We start from the raw sequence: 14252 nt of genomic DNA on the forward strand, positions 1-14252 counted from the left end.
AGGCAGCAGCTGCCCCGACACCCAGGTCCTGGCAGCACCAGGCAGAGACACAGTTATTAACAGGTGAATGTTTGGACAGGGGAATAATACCAGGCAGCAGCTGCCCCGACACCCAGGTCCTGGCAGCACCAGGCAGAGACACAGTTATTAACAGGTGAATGTTTGGACAGGGGAATAATACCAGGCAGCAGCTGCCCCGACACCCAGGTCCTGGCAGCACCAGGCAGAGACACAGTTATTAACAGGTGAATGTTTTGGACAGGGGAATAATACCAGGCAGCAGCTGCCCCGACACCCAGGTCCTGGCAGCACCAGGCAGAGACACAGTTATTAACAGGTGAATGTTTGTACAGGGGAATAATACCAGGCAGCAGCTGCCCCGACACCCAGGTCCTGGCAGCACCAGGCAGAGACACAGTTATTAACAGGTGAATGTTTGGACAGGGGAATAATACCAGGCAGCAGCTGCCCCGACACCCAGGTCCTGGCAGCACCAGGCAGAGACACAGTTATTAACAGGTGAATGTTTGGACAGGGGAATAATACCAGGCAGCAGCTGCCCCGACACCCAGGTCCTGGCAGCACCAGGCAGAGACACCGTTATTAACAGGTGAATGTTTGGACAGGGGAATAATACCAGGCAGCAGCTGCCCCGACACCCAGGTCCTGGCAGCACCAGGCAGAGACACAGTTATTAACAGGTGAATGTTTGGACAGGGGAATAATACCAGGCAGCAGCTGCCCCGACACCCAGGTCCTGGCAGCACCAGGCAGAGACACAGTTATTAACAGGTGAATGTTTTGGACAGGGGAATAATACCAGGCAGCAGCTGCCCCGACACCCAGGTCCTGGCAGCACCAGGCAGAGACACAGTTATTAACAGGTGAATGTTTTGGACAGGGGAATAATACCAGGCAGCAGCTGCCCCGACACCCAGGTCCTGGCAGCACCAGGCAGAGACACCGTTATTAACAGGTGAATGTTTGGACAGGGGAATAATACCAGGCAGCAGCTGCCCCGACACCCAGGTCCTGGCAGCACCAGGCAGAGACACAGTTATTAACAGGTGAATGTTTGTACAGGGGAATAATACCAGGCAGCAGCTGCCCCGACACCCAGGTCCTGGCAGCACCAGGCAGAGACACAGTTATTAACAGGTGAATGTTTGGACAGGGGAATAATACCAGGCAGCAGCTGCCCCGACACCCAGGTCCTGGCAGCACCAGGCAGAGACACAGTTATTAACAGGTGAATGTTTGTACAGGGGAATAATACCAGGCAGCAGCTGCCCCGACACCCAGGTCCTGGCAGCACCAGGCAGAGACACCGTTATTAACAGGTGAATGTTTGGACAGGGGAATAATACCAGGCAGCAGCTGCCCCGACACCCAGGTCCTGGCAGCACCAGGCAGAGACACAGTTATTAACAGGTGAATGTTTGTACAGGGGAATAATACCAGGCAGCAGCTGCCCCGACACCCAGGTCCTGGCAGCACCAGGCAGAGACACAGTTATTAACAGGTGAATGTTTGGACAGGGGAATAATACCAGGCAGCACTACCCCAGTCTGTGCTATTCATGGCCTACCTGCACATGGGGGAAAGTGAGTGCCACCTCAGAATGGAGGGGAATTAGCAAGACAAAAGGCACGCCGTGGCTAACCTCACTATCCACAGGACGAGATAAAGCAGGATAGGGTGGGGGGCTCAGGGAGAACGACTAAGGTCATTTTTGTGGAGGGGTGTATTTAAAGGACAGGTGGTTCAGCCACAATGCAAACATAGAGGAGGAGACAGAAATCTAGATGAGTTGTTTTTGTTTTCACAACTTTGACTCAATCAAGGAGGGAACGTGGTGGTGGGGAGGAAAGGTTTTAGAGGGGATTTGTATTTGTGTGGGTTTGGGAGTGGGAGTGGTCTGTCACTGTTCAGTGTTTTAATGTGTAGATTCGCATTCTGTGTTTGGTGTTTATGAGGCTTGTTCATTCTTTCCAATCAGGTCACTGGAAGACAGTTTTTTTTTGCAGACAGCTAAAATGTGAACTTATTGTCCCTAAAAACCTCTGAATATATTTCAAAAACCCATAACAGTCTAAGCCATGTCTGAGGGGGTTCTACTAAGCTATATGGAATTGGTCATACCAAGAACCATGTGGCTATTTGATTTTGAATTGGAATACCCCTTGAAGTATAAAAAAGCCCATACAAATGAATTGAACAACAGATTCACAACAGACAGTCCCAAAATAAAAATGGAAAGGACGTTTGTTCTGAAGTGTGCGTCCTATATCTGAGAGATATAACCCCTGATTCTTGGAACTCTCCATATAGACTTCCATACATTTTTTCAACTGGCACCGGGGGACCTTCAGATGAGTTTTGTGAGGCCTGTGGACGTACTAGAGCAAAGCAACCGACACGTACTGTAGGTGTTCGTGAGAGTCATAATGAGTAAGGATAACTTGGCTATTGTAACGGTTTTCTTTAGTTGAAGGAGAGGCGGACCAAATGCAGCGTGGTTTCTATTCATGGTTATTTAATGAAGAAAACTATACATGAACAGACTAACAAGAACCGCGAAAACCTAAACAGCCCTATCTGGTGCAAACACAGAGACAGGAACAATCACCCACAAAACCCAACACCAAACAGGCTACCTAAATATGGTTCCCAATCAGAGACAATGACTAACACCTGCCTCTGATTGAGAACCATATCAGGCCAGACATAGAAATAGACAAACAAGACATCCAACATAGAATGCCCACTCATATCACACCATGACCAAACAAAACATAGAAACATACAAAGCAAACTATGGTCAGGGTGTGACAGCTATGTACACAGGGTACCAGTACTGAGTGGATGTGCAGGGGTGTGAGGTAATTGAGGCAGATATGTTCATACTGTATAACTAGGAATAAAGTGACAGATAGTAAACAGTAGTGCAGCGTATGATGAGTCAAAAAAGTTAGTTAAAAAGTTTAAAATGCAGGTAGTCTAGATAAGTATTTGGTTAACTATTTAATTAACTATTTAGCTGTCTTATGGTTTGGGGGTAGAAGCTGTTCAGGGTCCTGTTGGTTCCAGACATGGTGAGTCAGACCCACCTAAGCCTATATTAGTGTCTGTGAAATGAGGTGCATATCCTTTACATGTGGACTGTGAAGTCACCACCACATACAGTACACTAGAACAGGCTGCAATAACACTGATATCCTGGCTCACAGGAAAAGGGTGTATCTAGGTAGGGGGAGAGGAAGAGACGAATAAATGTTTAACACACCCCTCTTGTCCACTGCTGAGCTACACTGTTCTGCTCCCTCTAGTCCACCTCTGAGCTACACTGTTCTGTTCCCTCTAGTCCACCACTGAGCTACACTGTTCTGTTCCCTCTAGTCCACCGCTGAGCTACACTGTTCTGTTCCCTCTAGTCCACCGCTGAGCTACACTGTTCTGTTCCCTCTAGTCCACTGCTGAGCTACACTGTTCTAGTCCACCGCTGAGCTACACTGTTCTGTTCCCTCTAGTCCACTGCTGAGCTACACTGTTCTGTTCCCTCTAGTCCACTGCTGAGCTACACTGTTCTAGTCCACCGCTGAGCTACACTGTTCTGTTCCCTCTAGTCCACCGCTGAGCTACACTGTTCTGTTCCCTCTAGTCCACCGCTGAGCTACACTGTTCTGTTCCTGTAACGGCGTTCTTCGTTTGTTGAAAGAAAGTCGGACCGAAATGCAGCGTGTTGGTTACTCATGTTCTTTAATGGAACAAATGACGATACACGAAATTTCCGGCTCGGGACGTGGAGGCTTCTGGCGGCTTCTTGCAGACTGACAGCTCTGACTGTTCCATGCAGACTAACAGCTTTGGCAGCTCCTTGCCGACTGGCAGCTCCTTGCAGACTGGCAGCTCCTTGCAGACTGGCAGCTCCTTGCAGACTGGCAGCTCCATGCAGACTGGCAACTCCATGAAGACTGGCAACTCCTTGCAGACTGGCAGCTCCTTGCAGACTTGCAGCTCCTTGCAGACTGGAAGCTCCTTGCAGACTGGCAGCTCCTTGCAGACTGGCAGCTCCTTGCAGACTGGCAGCTCCTTGCAGACTGGCAGCTCCTTGCAGACTTGCAGCTCCTTGCAGACTGGAAGCTCCTTGCAGACTGGCAGCTCCTTGCAGACTGGCAGCTCCATGCAGACTGGCAGCTCTAGCTGCTCCATGCAGACTGGCAGCTCTGGCTGCTCCATGCAGACTGGCAGCTCCTTGCAGACTGGCAGCTCCTTGCAGACTGGCAGCTCCATGCAGACTGGCAGCTCTGGCTGCTCCATGCAGACTGGCAGCTCTAGCTGCTCCATGCAGACTGGCAGCTCTAGCTGCTCCGAACAGGCAGGAGGCTCCGGCAGCGCTGGAGAGGGAGAAAGCGCTGGCTGCGCTGAACAGGCGAGGCGCACTGAAGGCCTGGTGCGTGGTACTGGAACTGGTGGTACTGGATCGAGGGCACGCACAGGAAGCCTGGTGCGGGGAGCTACCATAGGAGGACTGGTGTGTGAAGGTGGCACAGGATGGACTGGACCGTGAAGGTGTACTGGAGAGCCTGAGAGCAGGACTGGCACAGGACGTGCAAGGCTAGGTAGGTACACAGGAGGCCTAGTGCGTGAGGCTGGCACATTTTTCACCAGCCGACTAACACGCACCTCAGGACTAGTATGGAGCGCTGACCCAGGTGCCATTAAATCCCGACACGCTCCGTCAGACGAATCTTATACCTATAGCACCAAACTAGCAACTCCCTCATTACTCTCTCCTCCAATTTCCCCATTAACTCCTTCACAGTCTCTGCTTCGCTCACATCCAACACCGGTTCTGGTCTCCTCCTTGGCTCCTCACGATAAACAGGGAGAGTTGGCTCAGGTCTGTCTCCTGACTCAGCCACTCTCCCTCTGAGCCCCCCCCAAGAAATTTTTGGGGCTGATTTTCTGGTTTCGCTCTGCGCCGCCGTGTCACTCTTTTCGACTCCATTCTCCTATAGCCCTCTTCGCACTGCTCCAGCGAATCCCAGGCGGGCTCCGGCACTCTCTCTGGGTCGGCCGCCCACCTGTCTATTTCTTCCCACGTCGTATACTCCAAGCCTCTGCTGTCCATAACGTCCTCCCTTCGCTGCTCCAGCTGCCTGTTAACACGCTGCTCGGTCCGTGTGTGGTGGGTGATTCTGTAACGGCGTTCTTCGTTTGTCGAAAGAAAGTCGGACCGAAATGCAGCGTGTTGGTTACTCATGTTCTTTAATGGAACAAATGACGATACACAAAATAACTTATAAATACAAAAAACAACAAAACGGAACGTGAAACCTATTACAGCCTATCTGGTGAACACTACACAGAGACAGGAACAATCACCCACGAAATACAAAGTGAAACCCTGGCTACCTAAATACGGTTCCCAATCAGAGACAATGAGAATCACCTGACTCTGATTGAGAACCGCCTCAGGCAGCCAAGCCTATACAACACCCCTACTCAACCGCAATCCCAAATACTACAAAAAAACCCACTATGAAATACAACAACATAAACCCATGTCACACCCTGGCCTGACCAACTAATTAACGAAAACACAAAATACTAAGACCAAGGCGTGACAGTTCCCTCTAGTCCACCGCTGAGCTACACTGTTCTATTCCCTCTAGTCCACTGCTGAGCTACACTGTTCTATTCCCTCAAGTCCACCACTGAGCTAAACTGTTCTATTCCACCGCTGAGCTACACTGTTCTGTTCCCTCTAGTCCACTGCTGAGCTACACTGTTCTGTTCCCTCTAGTCCACCGCTGAGCTACACTGTTCTGTTCCCTCTAGTCCACCTCTGAGCTACACTGTTCTATTCCCTCTAGTCCACCGCTAAGCTACACTGTTCTATTCCCTCTAGTCCACCGCTGAGCTACAGTGTTCTGTTCCCTCTAGTCCACCTCTGAGCTACACTGTTCTATTCCCTCTAGTCCACCGCTGAGCTACACTGTTCTATTCCCTCTAGTCCACCTCTGAGCTACACTGTTCTGTTCCACCGCTGAGCTTCACTGTTCTATTCCACCACTGAGCTACACTGTTCTATTCCACCGCTGAGCTTCACTGTTCTATTCCATCTAGTCCACCGCTGAGCTACATTGTTCTATTCCACCACTGAGCTACACTGTTCTGTTCCACCGCTGAGCTACACTGTTCTGTTCCCTCTAGTCCACCGCTGAGCTACACTGTTCTATTCCATCTAGTCCACCGCTGAGCTACACTGTTCTATTCCACCACTGAGCTACACTGTTCTGTTCCCTCTAGTCCACCGCTGAGCTACACTGTACTGTTCCCTCTAGTCCACCACTGAGCTACACTGTTCTATTCCACCACTGAGCTACACTGTTCTGTTCCCTCTAGTCCACCGCTGAGATACACTGTTCTGTTCCCTCTAGTCCACCACTGAGCTACACTGTTCTATTCCACCACTGAGCTACACTGTTCTATTCCCTCTAGTCCACCGCTGAGCTACACTGTTCTGTTCCCTCTCGTCCACCTCTGAGCTACACTGTTCTATTCCCTCTATTCCACCGCTGAGCTACACTGTTCTATTCCACCGCTGAGCTACACTGTTCTGTTCCCTCTAGTACACCGCTGAGCTACACTTTTCTATTCCCTCTAGTCCACCGCTGAGCTACACTGTTCTATTCCCTCTAGTCCACTGCTGAGCTACACTGTTCTATTCCCTCTAGTCCACCGCTGAGCTACACTGTTCTATTCCCTCTAGTACACCGCTGAGCTACACTGTTCTATTCCCTCTAGTCCACCGCTGAGCTACACTGTTCTATTCCCTCTAGTCCACCACTGAGCTACACTGTTCTATTCCACCGCTGAGCTACACTGTTCTGTTCCCTCTAGTACACCGCTGAGCTACACTGTTCTGTTCCCTCTAGTACACCACTGAGCTACACTGTTCTGTTCCCTCTAGTCCACCGCTGAGCTACACTGTTCTGTTCCCTCTAGTCCACCGCTGAGCTACACTGTTCTGTTCCCTCTAGTCTTCCACTGAGCTACACTGTTCTGTTCCCTCTAGTCCACTGCTGAGCTACCATGTTCTATTCCACTGCTGAGCTACACTGTTCTATTCCCTCAAGTCCACCGCTGAGCTACACTGTTCTATTCCCTCTAGTCCACTGCTGAGCTACACTCATCTATTCCACCACTGAGCTAAATTGTTCTATTCCACTGCTGAGCTTCACTGTTCTGTTCCACTGCTGAGTTCCACTGTTCTATTCCTCCACTGAGCTACAGTGTTCTGTTCCACTGCTGAGCTACAGTGTTCTATTCCACCACTGAGCTACAGTGTTCTATTCCACCACTGAGCTACAGTGTTCTATTCCACCACTGAGCTACAGTGTTCTATTCCACCACTGAGCTACAGTGTTCTATTCCACCACTGAGCTACAGTGTTTTGTTCCACTGCTGAGCTACACTGTTCTATTCCACCACTGAGCTACAGTGTTCTATTCCACCACTGAGCTGCAGTGTTCTATTCCACCACTGAGCTACAGTGTTCTATTCCACCACTGAGCTACACTGTTTTGTTCCACCGCTGAGCTTCAGTGTTGTATTCCACCACTGAGCTACAGTGTTCAATTCCACCACTGAGCTACACTGTTCTATTCCACCACTGAGCTACACTGTTCTATTCCACCACTGAGCTACAGTGTTCTATTCCACCACTGAGTTTCACTGTTCTTTTCCACCACTGAGCTACAGTGTTCTATTCCACCACTGAGCAACAGTGTTCTATTCCACCACTGAGCTTCACTGTTCTTTTCCACCACTGAGCTACAGTGTTCTTTTCCACCGCTGAGCTTCACTGTTCTATTCCACCACTGATTTTCACTGTTCTATTCCACCACTGAGCTTCACTGTTCTATTTCACCACTGAGCTACAGTGTTCTATTCCACCACTGAGCTTCACAGTTCTATTTCACCACTGAGCTTCAATGTTCTTTTCCACCACTGAGCTTCACTGTTCTTTTCCACCACTGAGCTACAGTGTTCTATTCCACCACTGAGCTACAGTGTTCTATTCCACCACTGAGCTTCACTGTTCTTTTCCACCACTGAGCTTCACTGTTCTTTTCCACCACTGAGCTACAGTGTTCTATTCCACCACTGAGCTACAGTGTTCTATTCCACCACTGAGCTTCACTGTTCTATTCCACCACTGAGCTACAGTGTTCTATTCCACCACTGAGCTACAGTGTTCTATTCCACCACTGAGCTTCACTGTTCTATTCCACCACTGAGCTACAGTGTTCTATTCCACCACTGAGCTTCACTGTTCTTTTCCACCACTGAGCTACAGTGTTCTTTTCCACCACTGAGCTACAGTGTTCTTTTCCACCGCTGAGCTTCACTGTTCTTTTCCACCACTGAGCTACAGTGTTCTTTTCCACCGCTGAGCTTCACTGTTCTATTCCACCACTGAGCTACACTTTTCTCACCCTGGTTCATACCATCAGGCCAATGGGCATGCTCGATAAGAATGTATTTTTAAAAATTATTTTATTTTGGGCTACCATATGGGCTACCATAATAACAGTGTTCCTTTTGCTTCAAGAAATGCCAGCTTTGAGACGTTTATCAACTTTCTATCACCAGATGTTCACAGTCATATTGCCTGTAGAAAAGGGTCACATACCATCTCAGCTCTCTCAGGGTATAGTAAGCACCGTTATTCAGCAGGAGACCTCCAAATCTTTTCCAGACTGTCTGATGTAAAAAGCTAGATTATGAATAGTTAGCAAATAAAACATGGAATGCAGCAGCCATGAAAAGTGTGTGTGTGTGTGTGTTCATGTCCTTGCTTGCATGTGTGTTGAGCTAAAGGGTACAGGGAGATAGTTTGGAGATTCAGTGATTTACCACATGGCTCCTCAGTGGTCACAGAGAGGGAAGCTTTAGAGATTGATGGGCTATTCTTTGTCTTTTATCTTTCCCTCTATGGCCTCCCAAGTGGAGGACTGCTGATTTACATTGGTTGTACAGTATAGCCAGGCATACATACAGTACTCTATTCATTGTATGTCCATTGTGTAAGCTGAAGATTGGCATCTGCCTCTTCCTCAAATACCTATTTCCTTTTCTCACAGAGATGGCTTTTAATAAAGCACCTGTATACAGTATAAAGAGCCATGCTCTGTCTGAGTCTGTGTCTTTGGCTGAGACTGTGGTTTAAAAGTGGTCCATGACTAGACCTCTCTCTCGCTGGTTCTCAGCCCTTGTTTTGAATAGCTGGTCTGCAGTCAAGTCTCCCAGGACGAGTGAGCGTTGCACCACAACCCAGCCCAGAGTGGAAACTGGCTCCACTCAGAGAGAGCCTGGAAAAAGAGGGAGAGGGACTCCGACGTGCCATACTTCTGGGGTGTCTGTTGAGTTTGCATGGCTGACTGTGTTCCTGACCTGCTGTGCTCATCTGGACTCTGGTCATCCTTCCCAGTCTGTCTGCCTGGTTGCCCCCTCTCCTCTCCCCACCTCTCCTTCTTCCTCTTGGCTCCTCATCTCTCCTCTCCCCACCTCTCCTCTCTTCCTCTTGGCTCCTCATCTCTCCTCTCATCTCCTTTGCTGAACGGTGTCCCACTTTACGTCTCATGTCCACCCCTGCCCCTCTGGTCTGACTCAGACCCTAATCGAATCAGGTATAGGAACTTCCCCACTGTCTATAGTGGTGAACCCTTAATATGAGGATATTGCAGGCATGTGACCCTCTCTCATGTCAAAAGGCTACGTAGTGGAGCCGAGCATAGTCTTATCCAACCACATCCTCCACTCTTTATCAGACAGTAGCGGGATACAACGCCATTGCTTTCTTTTCACATTCCAATGTTGTGTTTCGCCTGCCTGGGTCTCTTGGTGCTTTCTCTCTCTCTCTCTCTCTTCTCTCTCTCTCTCTCTCTCTCTCTCTCTCTCTCTCTCTCTCTCTCTCTCTCTCTCTCTCTCTCTCTCTCTCTCTCTCTCTCTCACCCCCTTCTGTTTGTGACACTTCTGTTGGAAGGAGGTAGCCCCTGTATGTTTTTTTTTCACAGGGGGGGGGGCAGTAAAACAAAGAGAGGTTGTCTGCAGGCGAGGCAGGCAGGAAACACAACTCTCTTAGGCCTCTCCTCCAGTCGTTGCTCCAAGACTATCCCACAAGCCCACTGCAGCATGGTCCTGACCGCCTCTGCTGAGACCCTGACTGTTATTCTCTCTCTCTCTCAATTCAATTAAGGGCTTTATTGGCATGGGAAACATGTGTTAACATTGCCAAAGCAAGTGAACTAGATAATAAACAAAAGTGAAATAAACAATAAAAATGAACAGTAAACATTACACTCAGAAAAGTTCCAAAAGAACAAAGACATTACAAATGTCATATTATGTGCAAATAGTTAAATTACAAAAGGGAAAATAAATGAACATAAATATAGGTTGTTTTTACAGTGGTGTTTGTTCTTCGCTGGTTGCCCTTTTCTTGGGGCAACAGGTCACACATCTTGCTGCTATGATGGCACACTGTGGTATTTCATCCAATACTTTTATAAAGCACAAACACACATGAGTAAAAGGAAATAAGTTTAAATAACATCCTGTGAAAGTGTTCCGAGATGTGATTGAATGCGAAATGTTTTCCAATTTTCATTGTAAATGTATAATTTATGAGAGACAATAAAACACTTTCTAGTGATATTGCCTTCTAGAAAGCCAGAGTGTTTTTTCTATTACAGCTTTGAATCAAGTTTGTGGTGGAGAAGTACTCAACACTAAAGTGAATGTGGATTTTGATTTATTCAATGTTGGTTGAAGTAAACCAGTGGAAGGTCTGCATTTCCAAATGTTTGTTATATAAGATCAGCATGATTCTGACCACAAGAGGGCAGTGTTGGATAATGTTTCGAGAGGTCATGACATGGATCTCAACCAGTTCTTGATGAGTCATAGGGAGCCACATTATGGGGTGTTGGAAGGTTAGTTGTGTCAAGTCCTCCTGTAAAAGATGGGTGACCACTGTGATGCATGTTATTTTCTAGCTGTACAATTGGCTGTATATGTAACGTGACATACACGCACATGGCACACACACGTGACACACTCAGCAGGGCCTTATATGATCACCACTTATGTGACACACACACACACACCCACCTACCCACACACACACACACACACACACACACACACACACACACACACACACACACACACACACACACACACACACACACACACACACACACTACGATTTAGAATCCTACATCTTCACGTTAGACACCTGCTGTGTCTCTTGCTGATGTTGAACTCATCAGGGTCTTATATGATCATCATATGATCATCATATCATTATATGATCATCACTGGTGACATGATGATTTTAACATTAAAAGATGAATATAGTCATTATAATGTATGACATTATATCATCAGCTATATGTCATATTAGTAGTACATTATATCAGGTATATGTAACATTAGTAGTACATTATATCAGCTATATGTCACATTAGTAGTACATTATATCAGCTATATGTAACATTAGTAGTACATTATATAGGTTATATGTAATATTAGTAGTACATTATATCAGCTATATGTAACATTAGTAGTACATTATATCAGTTATATGTAACATTCGTAGTACATTATATCAGCTATATGTAATATTGGTAGTACATTATATCAGCTATATGTCATATTAGTGTCATGTCTTGTTATGTCTGTTCCTGTCCTTTCTCTTCATTCTCTCTCTCTGCTGGTCTTTTTAGGTTACCTTCTCTGTCTCTCATTCCTCAGCTGTTCTACATCTGCCCTAACTAGCTCTTTCACTCTTCCCCACCTGTTCTCTCTTCCCCCTCTGATTAGGTCTCTATTTCTCTCTCTGTTCCTGCTACTTTCAGTGTCTGATTCTTGTTTGTGTTTTTTGATGCCAGAAGCAAGCTGTCGTCTCGTTTGCTTCCACCTTGTCCTGTCCTGTCGGAGTCTGCCTGGCAGGAGCATCCTGCACTATACTAACGTTCTTTTTGTTCCGCTGACAACGTTGGAAGAGGATTTATGCCATTCCTGTATTTTCATTAAAGAACTCTGTTTTCTGTTAAAACCGCTTTTGGGTCTTCACTCAAGTTCATAACAGAAGAATCAGACCACGAATGGACCCAGCGGCTCCGGACCCTTTTCACTCCGCCGTCGAGATCCAGGGAGCGATGCTAGGCAGACACGAGGAGGAATTGTCTGCTGCTCAACATGCCGTTGAGACCCTGGCCGTCCAAGTCTCCGACCTCACAAGACGGGTTCACCAACTCCACCTCGATCCACCGCCCACTTCCAGGGTTTCCGAGTCTCCGGAGCCCAGGATCAACAACCCGCCGTGTTACTCTGGGGAGCCCACTGAGTGCCGCTCATTCCTCACTCAGTGTGATGTGGTGTTCTCTCTCCAGCCCAACACTTACTCCAGGAGCGCAGCCCGCATCGCCTACGTCATTTCTCTCCTTACCGGACGGGCGCGTGAGTGGGGCACGGCAGTCTGGGAGGCGAGGGCTGAGTGTATTAACCAGTATCAGGACTTTAAGGAGGAGATGATACGGGTTTTTGACCGTTCTGTTTTTGGCGAGGAGGCTTCCAGGGCCCTGTCTTCCCTATGTCAGGGGAATAGATCCATAACGGATTATTCTATTGAGTTTCGCACTCTCGCTGCCTCTAGTGACTGGAACGAGCCGGCTTTGCTCGCTCGTTTTCTGGAGGGTCTCCACGTCGAGGTTAAGGATGAGATCCTCTCCCGGGAGGTTCCTTCCAGTCTGGACTCCTTAATAGCTCTCGCTATTCGCATAGAGCGACGGTTTGATCTTCGTCGCCGAGCTCGTGGAAAGGAGCTCACGTTCTCCGTTGCTCCCCTCTCCACATCACTGCCACCTGCCGCATCACTGCCACCCTCCTCCGCCGGCTCGGATGCTGAGCCTATGCAGCTGGGGGTATTCGCATCTCGGCCAAGGAGAGGGAACGGAGAATCACCAATCGCCTCTGTCTCTACTGCGGCTCCGCTGGTCATTTTGTCACCTCATGTCCAGTAAAAGCCAGAGCTCATCAGTAAGAGGAGGGCTACTGGTGAGCGCAACTACTCAGGCCTCTCCTTCTGGATCACGCACTACCTTTCCGGTCCATCTCCGCTGGCCCGGTTCATCTGCTTCCTGCAGTGCCTTGATAGACTCTGGGGCGGAGGGCTGTTTTATGGACGAGACCTGGGCTCGGGAACATGACATTCCTCTCAGACAGTTAGGGGAGCCCAGGGCCTTGTTCGCTTTAGATGGTAGTTCTCTCCCCAAGATTCAGCGTGAGACGCTGCCTTTAACCCTCACTGTCTCTGGTAATCATAGCGAAACCATTTCTTTTTTAATTTTTCGTTCACCTTTTACACCTGTTGTTTTGGGTCATCCCTGGCTAGTGCGCCATAACCCTTCTATTAATTGGTCTAGTAATACTATCCTATCCTGGAATGTTTCTTGTCATGTAACCTGTTTAATGTCTGCTATCCCTCCTGTTTCCTCTGTCTCTTCTTCACAGGAGGAGCCTGGCGATTTGACAGGGGTGCCGGAGGAGTATCACGATCTGCGCACGGTGTTCATGTCGTTCCAAGGCCACTTCTCTCCCTCCACACCGGTCGTATGACTGTAGTATTGATCTCCTTCCGGGAACTACTCCCCCGGGGTAGATTATACTCTCTGTCGGCTCCCGAACGTAAGGCTCTCGAGGATTATTTGTCGGTTTCGCTCGTCGCCGGTACCATAGTCTCCTCCTCCTCCCCCGCCGGAGCTGGGTTTTTTTTGTTCAGAAGAAGGACGGGTCCCTGCGCCCATGCGTGGATTATCGAGGGCTGAATGACATAACAGTTAAGAATCGTTATCCGCTTCCTCTTATGTCTTCAGCCTTCGAGATCCTGCAGGGAGCCAGGTTTTTCACCAAATTGGACCTTCGTAACGCCTACCATCTCGTGCGCATCAGGGAAGGGGACGAGTGGAAGACGGCGTTTAACACTCCGTTAGGGCACTTTGAATACCGGGTTCTTCCTTTCGGCCTCGTTAACGCTCCAGCTGTCTTTCAGGCACTAGTTAACGACGTCCTGAGAGACATGCTGAACATTTTTGTTTTCGTTTACATGGACGATATCCTGATTTTTTCACCGTCTCTCTCGATTCATGTTCAGCACGTGCGACGCGTCCTCCAGC

At 48.4% G+C, this 14252-nt stretch overlaps 2 protein-coding genes across 11 annotated transcripts in view; both read left to right on the forward strand.

Moving 5' to 3' along the window:
- The window catches only part of LOC135553024 (Friend leukemia integration 1 transcription factor-like), a 46572-nt gene that overhangs the window by 22852 nt on the left and 9468 nt on the right, over nucleotides 1–14252 (forward strand). The gene's annotated exons all lie outside the window — the stretch shown is intronic.
- On the forward strand, nucleotides 1486–9370 carry LOC135553025 (uncharacterized). The gene is made up of 2 exons (XM_064985076.1): nucleotides 1486–4622; nucleotides 9282–9370. Exon 1 carries the CDS (start codon nucleotides 3851–3853, stop codon nucleotides 4568–4570), a length of 720 nt encoding a protein of 239 aa, XP_064841148.1. The 5' UTR covers nucleotides 1486–3850; the 3' UTR covers nucleotides 4571–4622; nucleotides 9282–9370.

Source organism: Oncorhynchus masou, chromosome 13 (genome assembly GCF_036934945.1).
Source record: "Oncorhynchus masou masou isolate Uvic2021 chromosome 13, UVic_Omas_1.1, whole genome shotgun sequence".
Taxonomy (NCBI): Eukaryota; Metazoa; Chordata; class Actinopteri; order Salmoniformes; family Salmonidae; genus Oncorhynchus; species Oncorhynchus masou.